The sequence below is a fragment of the Dromiciops gliroides genome, chromosome 3, assembly GCF_019393635.1.
Source record: "Dromiciops gliroides isolate mDroGli1 chromosome 3, mDroGli1.pri, whole genome shotgun sequence".
Classification (NCBI taxonomy): domain Eukaryota; kingdom Metazoa; phylum Chordata; class Mammalia; order Microbiotheria; family Microbiotheriidae; genus Dromiciops; species Dromiciops gliroides.
In genome coordinates this window covers 347,185,100-347,196,768 of record NC_057863.1, presented here as the reverse complement: position 1 = coordinate 347,196,768, position 11,669 = coordinate 347,185,100, and the positions used below count along the sequence as shown (strand labels likewise).

Genomic DNA, 11,669 nt, shown 5'->3' with positions numbered 1-11,669 from the left:
TCACAGTGTGAATGAAGAGTAAGTTTTGGTAAGGAAAGGTAGAGGGAGAAGTGGAAAGCCAATAGATAGTAGTCATAAGGGAATTTTGAAATTCTTGAACATGAAGGTAGTTCATCTTTGGGTGATAGCAAGATCAAGTGTATAATTTTCTTTGCATGTGGCTGAAGTGGAGTGGAGGAATAGATCATGGGAAGTGAGTAAGTTGAGGAACTGAATGGTTAAGGTGTTTGAGAGAGAATCAATATGTTTGTTGAAATCCCTATGTATAAGGGCAGAAGTTGAAGAGAAGAATTATGATCCAGGTACTGAACTCATTGAGGAAGTAAGGGGAGTGACCTGGAGGTCTGTAGACCATAGCTACTAGGATTTTGCTTGGGTAGTAGATATGAATTGCATATCTATATAACCTTAAAGGAGGAGAGGTTACTAAGTGATGGAGGCAGAGGGAGAACCTGGAAGTGTCGACAGGGAGAAAGGAGTATTCCATCTTTGACCAATGATCAAGGGGAATAGAGAAGGTGCAGCCAGAACTGAAAAGAGTAGCTAGGGAGTCTGTGTCATTGGATGGGACCCAGGTTTCAGTAATAGCTAGATGATGGAACAAGTGGGAGAGGAAAAGATTTAGGATGAAGAGAAGTTTGTTGCCTATGGAACAGGCATTCCAGAGGGAATAGGCTGGATGGTGTTTGGTTGGAACTTTAGGGTGGAAGGATTAAGGGGTATGTGAATAAGGAATAAGGTGGTGGGGGATGGGAAATCGGGTTTAGATCATGACCTACAGGGGTTCCAAGTTTCTGGTATTCATAGGGCATGGCCAGATGTGAGTATGCTCATCACTGAGTGGAAGGTACTATTCTTCTTCTTCTTAGAGGAGACTGGAGATTGAGCTGGAGACAAATAGAACACAAGATGGAAAGTGGATGGTCAGATGGAAAGTCTTGTTTCATTAATCCTTTTTCCTCCAAAGGCCATAGGAAACTTCTCAGCAGGAGATGGAAATTGAATCTGCACAGTAGGAGCTGGATGTCAAACTCCCCACTGACTTTCCTCTTCCTCTTCCCTCAAGGGAGAAGTGCAGCAGGAGATGGAAGTCTAAGGTCAAGGGGAAGGGTGCTCCTCTTTGCACTGAAGGTTCTCTACATCCCAATTGGGAGGTCAGGCTTTCAGTAGGAGGTAGAAGTTGCATTGTGCTGGCAAGATGGAAGTCACTCTACTAGCTTCTAGCAGCCTTCCCTCAGGAGACCCATACACTGGAGAAGATGGAAGGCTCTGGGTCAGAGGAAGGTCTCATGTCTCTTGCTCCTTCTACAATGTGTCAATCACCGTCTTAAGTACTGGGGGATACAAATAAAGTACTGCACTTGGAGTCAGGAAGAGTTCAAATCCTAACTTGTACACTTTGTAGCTTTATGACTCTGGGCAAATCCCTTAATCCATATATAGCCCCTGTCTCTTCAGCTATAAAATGAGAGGATAGAACTCAATTGACCTGAAGTCCTTTCTAGTTCTAAATGTATGAATCTATGTTTCTGCATCCTGCCCTCAAGGGACTTTCTAATAGGAGCGCAAACAAGTAGGGTAGTGATGGCCAAGGAAAAGTATCTTGGCTGGGAAAGTTATAACAATGATAAGTAGTCAGGAACCATAGAACATAGGCACTGAAGGTCTAGGCAAGACCAATGTCACAGAATGTAGGGAAGTTGCTTTGATCTCCTTCCAGAAGATTAACAGCCAGGCAAGCAAGTATAACCATCAGCAAGAAGACTTTATAATGAGAAAACTCAATATCTCAGATAGGAAGTCTCTTTTGGGCTTTTTTCTGGGGCTGAAGTCAATTTTGGTTTTAGCCACCCAACTTCCTGTAGAGAACAAGCTACTCATGTTAGGGTGATAGTGAATTGTTTAACCCAATTTAAGTAGGGATTATGTAATGCTATCAGTAATAAGGGCGGTGTCTAAAGCCAGGCAAAAAGACCAGAGTCAGGAATTAGTTTAACACATGAATGGACAAATGCAGCCAGAACCAAGTATGTTCTAGGTAATACACTTCCTAAATTGAGCTCTATAGCTATTTTCTTCATCTAGAATTGCTTTCCTAGAAATAATTTTTATCATATCAATGCATTTGTCTATGGCTAAAAAGTTTTGTTTGATGCAAATTTATAGTTTTGCAAAGTTGCACTCTAGAGGCTCTTTCTGGGTTAGAAAAGGATACAAAATGGATTCTTTACAGTTATGCTCATGATTTACTACTGAGAAAGTCTCTAAGTATTGCCTAGGGAAGAATTCAAGTGCTGGGGTTTTGCAGGGGGTCTATTAACATATTTCTAATGCAGCAGGAAGCATAGGAACTTAGAATGGCTATACTCTCGTGATGAAGATTAATGGCAGCAGCATATGTTGCTGACTCAGGGCTATATAGTTCCTTGCAGTGAGTCATGTTTAGTGCAATATCATTTGCAAAGTACTTTGCAAAGTGGTATTAAAATGAATGGAATATGAAGGCATTTAATCAGCTCATTGCAGAGAGTCAGCCAAATGTCTATTGGAGGGGAGTGGGAAGTAGTTCTGGGACCGGAAGTCTTTAAAAAGTATGGTTTTTTCCCCCCAGATGTCAGTGGTGTAACTGAAAGAATTTGTTTCTGGCTCCTGGAGCAGCTAGAAAAAACAAGTAGTGGACATTGTAGATGGATTAATTATTGAGAACAGAATGGGTTTATGTATTGGGAAAGTGAAAGAAGGGAGGAGAATGTAAAAAATAAATTTCTGCTATAAGGTAGGAATATGTGGGCCAGCCTTATAGAGATCATAGGAGAAAGGTGGATTCTTTTTTGATCTTCCTGTCTAGGATTAAGGGGCTCACTTTCTCCCTTAGGTTATGATTCAAATGTCTCCCAAGTCTTTACTTTTATGGCTGAAAGGGATTATTGCTAAAGTGATAGAATCCTGCAAAACATAATAATTGAATAAGGATATGAACTCTGCAACCCACAATAATAACATCCTCTTAATGGAAAGTCATTTTTAAAAGTTTTTTTTTTTTTAATGAAAGGAACATTGGAATATTGCCCTAAGAAATTTGATGAAAATGAGATCCTAGCTGAATAATGAAGAAAGAAAAACCATATAAATGTGTCTCCTTTTTCCTTTATTAATGAATCAGAATACACAAAAACGTAATAAAAAATTACATAAAAGGCTCAAGCATCATTCAAATGTTCTTTAGCAGTCATGGTCATTTCATAAAACTGGCATTTTCGTTAATAATGTATTACATAAAAATGGGATTGAACTCTATTTCTATAATTCAAGTATCCTTCATCCTAAGTAAACTTGATATACAGAATTTTAAACTTACACAATGGGATAAAATAGGGAACTTCTTTGTTACAATTAACCTGAAGATTCAAACTCAAGGGATTTTTCAGGTTAGAGTATATCACGCGTTAAATGGGAGCACCTACTGGCTAAGTGCAGTATTGCATCCCAGTTATATTGGACATTCTGAATGGGAGGACAGGAAAAAAAAAAAAGGTGGAGAGCAAAGTTCTGGAAATCATCCACCTACAGCTTGATCATTGAGATCATGAGAGGGGACAAATTCCCTGAGGAAGTGAATGAGTAAATATATAGAGAAAACTAAGGACGGTGTCTCAGAGGAGGCCCACAATTAAAGGATGGCAGAGAAGAGCTATTAGAGGAGTAGTCCCAGAGGTGGGTGGAGAAACATAGAAGCTAAGGAATGAATGGGTCACATTAGCCAGTTTCAAGGAAGGAGCTGTCAGTGGTGCTGAAGGCTGCTCTACAGGAAGTCGGAACCCAGAGGGGTTCTTAGGTGTCAAGGGGGAGCTACCAGGGGACCAACATAGAAATAAGTCAAAATGGCATACTTAGTCAAGGATTATCTTGCCAGATTACAAAAAAATCAATGATAACAGTATCATCGCTTTGTCTTTATGGTAAGTTGAAGAAATACTAAGCTAAAGGTGATTGGATATTATCTTTCTGTCTTATTTTTTGCTCCAAATAGCTACTTCTTTTCAATAAGGCACTGCATTGTCTCCAGAGCAGAATGAATCCCTTAGAGTGTTATTTACTCGTTTCATAGATGGGTGAAAATGAGGCAAAGGGAGGTGAAAGCTCACAGTATATTCTGTATTAGAGCAAATGAAGAGGCCATAAAATGAGCCAGTTCATCAACACAACATCTTTTATTCAATTTTTGTCTCAGGCAATGTGGGTTTAAGCTGTATTAGGAGTCCAGAGTGTGGAAACTAAAAGAAGTAGACTGTGACTCTGGGCGTACCCATATTTGCCACTAGGAATGTTGGAATGCCTTCTTCACCTCCTGTCTCCGTACCTTTTCAGAGCACCAACATTAAACAGGAAAAGTGAACAATTATTCCCTTTCCTCAACAAAGTTCATTCTTGGCACCTTGACAGACTTTCAACATCATCATTCTTGCTCAAAGCTGCTGGATGATAGCAGAGTCTTATGCTGGGTATTATCTGTGTACAGTGACTCTCATCTGTTCCTACAGCTCTTTCTATTTCTATTACATACCTCACTCACTTTCACTTCTATTCAACTTTTCTTTCTCCATTCCAAATCTTTTCCTCACCACAAGTCATTCTATTGTCTTCAATTTCACCTCTTTCTAGCATGGAAACCCAGAGGGGTTCTCGTATTGTGTTTGGAGCCAAGGGGCTCACAGTTTTGAAAAGCACCTTGTTTATCTAATGTTTTTAAAAGGTCAATGTTAAAGAAAAATTAAAAACTACTAAGTATAATGCTCTCTGTGATTCTTTTAGGTTTCAAAAGTAGGGACCATTAAAACAAACAAAATTTTACTCACATATGATTCTTTAGGTGGTAGAATTAAGCTAGGTCCCTAGGTGCTGGTGATTGGGTTGAGTTAGTTCATGCGACTAACAAGATGAGAAACAGAATGAAGCTCTCCTTACTTCTAGTCTAGGGTTTCCTCTCCCCAGTTCTTCCCCCCCACCCAAAGAATAGACAGGCTACCCACTTGGGACTATCTAGTTCCTTCACAACCTTATTTGAAACATCTGGGACAAAAAGCAACTGACCTCATCTGTGTTGCTCTCTCTGAGGAGAATTATAAGCCTCCAATTCAGTCTACCCTTTCTTACCCTATTTGGATTAGAATTTCCTTCCTCCTTTCCCCATATTGGATCGAACCATTGCCCAGGCCTTATTAGAAGTGGCTAAGTGGGAACTGGGCATTATCTTGGAGTATTTTGAAAGTACTCCCTCTAGGAATGTGTCAATAATAGCCACATCACTGATTTTATGGTCATTTTCCCTCTGATGGCATATGTTAAAGTCTAAGAGGTTAATACAAACATCTTCCAAGAAAGTCTAGCTGATGCTAAAATCTGTAAAGAACCAAGCTGGTTTTCCATTTATTTGACTTACCATATACCGGCCTTAAGGAGTTAAATTTGCTGGTCTTTAACTGTTATTTTAACTAAGTGTTGCACATTTGCTCGTTCTTCCAAGATTTAACATTAGCCAGAACTCTCTGGATTATGTCCCTGTCAGCCAGCCTATACATAGATATTTATGTATAACAGAAGACAAATTGCTAAGTGTGGATTCATGTGTCTTTTTTGAAGGGAAATAGACAGGGGAGAGAGACTGGACCTGTTATTTCATTGGTACAGAGAAATCCCAGGGAAGGGAAGTTTACCAATGTAGGTTGGCAACTTCTCCCAATTTAGTCTTAGAGAGTTACTTAGAGTAGTGAAGAAGTTTTTGACTTGCCTAAGGTCACATAGCCAGTATGTGTCAGAGGCAGGACTTCAACCCAGGTCACCCTGGCTTTCAGGCTAGCTCTCTATCCAAGATGACATGCTGCTTCTCTTTTGAGAAGACATGTGGTAGGATGGTTAAATTGATGTGGTTCCAGTCAGTAACAGACAATGAAAGGAAAGCATGAGGAAACATATGAGATGGGTTTCAGAAGTCCAAGAAACTAAGGGCCACTTTCACATGCCTGGGGAATATCCTGAACCTAGCATTTATTGCCCTAAAAATAAATTAATACATCTCTTAAAAAGTCAATAATCTTATCTCTGACATTAAGCATTTCCAGGTTTAGTGAAAATGCTGTTTAAATTCGGCATGCACATGCCACCCTCTGCCCTTTAAAAAAACCCCTCTTTCTCATCCTCTGTATTCTCAAACAGAGAAAACTCTCCTAAAAGAATCATATTTTCTCCAGTTTATGGTTTGTGGAGTTGGTTCCCCTCCAAGGTTTGACACAATGCTTGGAATCCCTAGCAATGGCCAGGTTTCGTTTCCAATCTCCAAACCACCATAATTTCACGTTATATTTCATTTTGGCACTGCTAGGAGAACTCAGTTTAAAAAAATTCCAGACACAGAATTATATAAGTCTGACGAGTGCCAAAGATTTCACTAGGCAGTGGGTACTGGCTCCCTTAATAAAATAATAATAATTTTTAAGACACCAAAAAAGAAAAAAAATCCATGTTCAAAACCAATGAGTTATTGGATCTGGGAGAAAAAAGGAGCCATTTAATAAACTGTTATGCTTCATACTTTTGTGTGGATAAACAAGTCCACATCAAACTGACACAATTTAGTTTTTTTTAAAGAAAATACCCACAAACAGAGGAGGGGGAGGAAAGGGGGACTCGATTGTATCAACACTTAAGGGGCTTAGATGCTGCTTTTGTTTACTTGCTATTTCCACTTATCCTGTGAATGACCTGAAAGCTTGTCACTCTTTTGGCAAAACCAGACCAAATCCTCCTCTTTCCCCACCTATTCCCTCCAGAAGAAACTGGCCACAGTTCAAGTATTCCTCAAAGGGCAGGTTCTCTTCCTCCACCTTCCCTGCCCTCCTTCCTTCCTTCCTTCCCCACCCCACCCCACCCACCCTCCTCTTCTTTTTCCTTAACGTGCCAAGATCTCTGGCCAAGGTTCACTGTTAGAAGCAGTTGTCAGTGCAGTTAGGCAGTTGAGTGCATCCCAGGGTCTCTCTAGTTCACATTCACAGCAGCAAAGAGGCCCTGAGGCCCTGTCACAATATCACACACTGGAGTTTGTGAGCACCTGTGGCCCGGTCCCCACGCCATTTGGTTTTCTTCTTTTTCTTCTGGCTTTTCTCTGGAATCTGTTGCCTACAGAAATAGAAAGAGAAGAAGGAAATAAATAAGAGTTGGCTTTTCTGATAGATCATAGAGCAGCTAGGTGGCACAGTGGATAGAGAGCTTGCCATGGAGTCAGGAAGACTCATCTTCTCAAGTTCAAATCTGGTCTCAGACACTTAATAGCTGTATGACCTTTAATGCTGTTTGCCTCAGTTTCTTCATCTGTAAAATATTCTGGAGAAGGAAATGCTGAACCATTCCAGTATTTCTTTGCCAAGAAAACCCCAAATTGTGTCAGAAAGAGTAGGACACAACTGAAAAAAATGCCTGAACAACCACAACTTTCTGATGGATAGAAATGGTACATAGAAAGCTGGTCCCAAAAAAGCCAGGAAGACATGAGTTCAAGTTTGGCTTCTCACACATACTGGGCACATCACTTAACTTTGCAATGCTCTAAGCAACTCTCTAGGATTATAAAGTTGCAGAAAAGACTACAGCTTGCTTTGATAGAGAAACTTTTCTCACCTCACAGTTTCCTGTATGTCACAGGTCCTATCTCTAACCTTTCTGAGTTCACTTTTATTCCCCTCCAGCTTTTTTCAGAGCTACTACCCTGAGTTAGAGAGGTTTGATGTTAGTGTTCATTAGGGTTAGAGGAGGACTAGTCTACGTAATGGTTCCAAGGCAGGCAGAGACCTAAGGCTCTTCCATGGTTAGAGAATTATACATCTAGAGCTGGAAAGGACCTCATATTTTATTTATAAAATAAACATACTTAAATCATCAGCATTTCTATATGTGAACAACAAAGTCCAGCAACAAGCGATAGAAAGAGAAATTCCTTTTAAAAGAATTGCAGACAATATAAAATACTTGGGAGTCTATCTGCCAATACAAACCCAGGAACCATATGACCATAATTACAAAACACTTTTCACACAAATAAAGTCAGATATAAACAACTGGAAAAATATTAATTGCTTATGGGCAGGCTAAGCCAATATAATAAAAATGACAATTCTACCTAAATTAATTATCTTATTTAGGGCCATATCAATCAAAATGCTGAAAAATTATTTTATAGAGCTAGAAAAAATCATAACAAAATGAATCTGGAAGAACAAAAGAATATTAAGGGAATTAATGAAAAAAATGTGAAGGAAGGTAGCCTAACCATAAGAGATCTCAAACTGTATTATAAATCATTAAAACTATCTGCTACTGGCTAAGAAATAGAGCAGTCGATTATTGGAATATATTAGGTATAAAAGACACAGTAGCAAATAACCACAGTAATCTAGTGTTTGATAAACTGAAAGACCTCAGCTTTGGGGACAAGAACTCACTATTTGACAAAAACTGCTGGGATAACTGGAAAACAGTATGGCAGAAATTAGGTATAAGCCAACATCTTACACTATATATCAAGTTAAAGTCAAAATGGGTATATGATTTAAACATAAAGGGTGATACCATATGCCACTTAGGAGAGCAAGGAATTGATGGAAAGGGGAAGAATTTATGACCAGACAAGAATTAGCATTACTAGACATAAAATGGATGATTCTGATTATACTAAATTTAAAAGGTTTTGCATAAACAAAACCAAGTTGGGAAATAATTTTTATAGCAAGTATCTCTGATAAAGACCTCCTTTCTCAAATATATAGAGGATGGAGTCAAATTTATAAGAACACAAGTTATTCCCAAATTCACAAATGATCAAAGCATATAAACAAAGCTATCTATAGTCATGAAAAAATGCTCTAAATCACTATTGGTTAGAGAAATGCAAATTAAAACAACTCTGAGGTAACACCTTATACTTATCAGATTGGCTAATATGACAGAAAAGGAAAATTATAAATATTGGAGGGGATGTGGGAAAATTGGGACACTAATGCATCATTGGTGGAGGTGTTAACTGATCCAACCATTCTGGAGAGCAATTTGGAATTATGCCCAATGAACTATCAAACTGTGCATACCTTTTGATCTAGCAATGTTCTACCTAAATTTGTTTCCCAAATAGATTTTTTAAATGTGAAAAGAACATATTTGTACAAAAATCTTTATAGTAGCTCTTTTTTTGTATTGGCAAATAATTGGAAATTGAAGGGATATTCATCAATTGGGGAATGGTAGACCAAGTTGTGATTTATGATTGTAATAGAATACTATTGTGCTGTAAGAAATGATGCAGCAGGCTGATCTCAGAAAAATCTGGAAAAACTTACATGAACTGATGCAAAGTAAAGTGAGCCAAACCAGGAGAACATTGTACATAGTAACAGTAATATTGTATGATAATCAATTGTGAATGACTTAGCTATTCTTAGCAATACAGTGATTCAAGACAATTCAAAAGTACTCATGATGAAAAATACTATCTCTCTCCAGCGAAAGAATTTTCACTATCTAGTGAAAGAACTGACGGAGTCTGAATACAGATCAAAGCATGCTATTTTTCACTTTCTTTGTTTTAGTGTTTTTTCCCTTTGGGTCTGTGTCTTCTTTTACAACATGACTAATATGGAAATATATTATATGTGATTGCACATGTATAACCTATATCAAAATGCTTACTGCCTCATAAAGGGGAAAGATGAGGGAGGGAGGAAGAAAATTTGGAACTCAAATTTTAAAGAAATGAAAGTTAAAAATTGTCTTTACATGTATTTGAGGAAAACATAAAACATTTTTTTAAAAAATGCCCTCATTTTACAGATGAGGAAACAGATAGTTAGGAAACATGGAAGTTAAGTCACTTGCCCAAGATGACAAAGGTAGTAAATGGAACAGGTGGGATTGGGTCCCAGGTCCTCTAATTATAGAACTAATACTCTTTCCACTCTCCTAAGGGTCCTTACATATACTCCTACCCTTTCACTTTACAGATGAAGAAATTTGAGGCTCAGAGAGGTCTGCAGTTGACCTGAGTTAGACAGCTGTGTGAAGAAAATTTTGATACTCCTACTCAATTTAATCAGCATTTACTCAGTTCATTATGATCTGATGGGTATCAGTAACTATATTAGTGAAGGAAGTCGAATAGGATTAAGTTTGAATTAATGTCATTTAATGCTGTGATTGGTTAATTTACTATGTATTGATGATTATATTAGTTGGATTGTATTTATCAGCTAGGTTTATATTGTATTAAGTTAGGTCTGTGATAAGAATGTAATTGCTACACTGTTCCATGCCTCACCCCTTCTCAATGTAGTGATTGAAATAAGGTTCATTTGCCTATTCATCCTTGTGAATCACTGCTGCCTACTCTCTAGTGACCTTTGCATCAAAACCACAATGTCTTAGAACCCTAGGATACTGTTGGTTGAACAGTAGGGTCTTATGACCTGTGGAAGGCCCTGAGATATTGTTGACAGGTTCTTATGATATTTGGAAAGGCCCTGCTGGGATGGCCTGTAGTTGATGACCTATAGCTAATGACCTGTGAAAGACCTGTTCACAAAGTGGTCATGATTGACGGACATTTATTCCCTTTAGCCAACCAGAAGATTTCCCCACTTCTGGAATTGACCAACCATGGAATTCTACCATCTCATTTTACCTCTGGTATTCCCTCAAGGCTATAAAAGCAATTTCCCTCAAGCACAAGGGTCCCTGACCATGAGGATGATCTTGAACCCAGTTGATTAGGGAACACCAGTAACCCTGATAAACTGATTGGAGCTCTGTCTCAGTGACTTTTGTTACAGACTGAAATTTTGTGGGCTACAGTTGGTTTATTGTCATTGATTCAACTGAGAGGCCAAAAAAGAATTGGAAATCAAAGGAATGCCCATCAATTGGGGAATGGCTAAATAAAGTTGTGGTATATGAATGTAATGAAATACTATTGTGCTGTAAGAAATGATGAGCAGGCAGATTTCAGAAAAACCTGAAAAGATTTAAATGGACTTATGCTGAGTGAAGTGAGCAGAAACAGAAGAACATTGTACACAGTAACAGCAACATTGTGTAATGATCGACTGTGATTGACTTGGCTCTTCTCAGCAGTTCAATGATCCAAGACAATTCCAAAGAACTTAAGACAGAAAAAGAACTGTGAAAAAAACTTCAACCCCCACCCCCCCCAAACAACTGTGGATTCTTAATGCAGATTGAACCATACTGTTTCTACTTTGTTGTTTTTTTCTTTTTTGAGTTTTTTCCCTTGTGTTCTGATTCTTCTTTCATAATTTTATTAATGCAGAAATATGTTTAACGTGATTATACATATATAACATATCAGATTGCTTTCTGTCTTGGGGAGGGGGAGGGAAGGGAGGGAGGGAGAAAAATTTGGAACTAAAAATCTTATGAAAACAAATGTTGAAAACTATCTTTACATATAAGTGGAAAATAATAAAATACTTTTAGGATAAAAAAACCCAAATCAACTGAGAGACCAAGCCAAATTAGTGGCCATAGGTAAACAAAGGAGAAAGAAGATATTTAGAGAGAGGGCATGGGTAGGAATTGATTATGAAGGAACGATATCGGTAAAGCCTTTATTT

General features: G+C 38.3%; 1 protein-coding gene across 2 annotated transcripts in view; it reads right to left on the bottom strand.

The window, feature by feature from the left end:
• Window positions 1-3,131: 3,131 nt before the first annotated feature.
• The window catches only part of MRAS (muscle RAS oncogene homolog), a 123,251-nt gene continuing 114,713 nt past the window's right edge, over window positions 3,132-11,669 (bottom strand). For both annotated transcript variants that reach the window (XM_043994688.1, XM_043994687.1), the window contains one exon: window positions 3,132-7,173. In XM_043994688.1, the coding sequence (XP_043850623.1) occupies window positions 7,074-7,173 (100 nt within the window). In that variant the 3' untranslated portion in view covers window positions 3,132-7,073. The remainder of the gene's footprint in view (window positions 7,174-11,669) is intronic.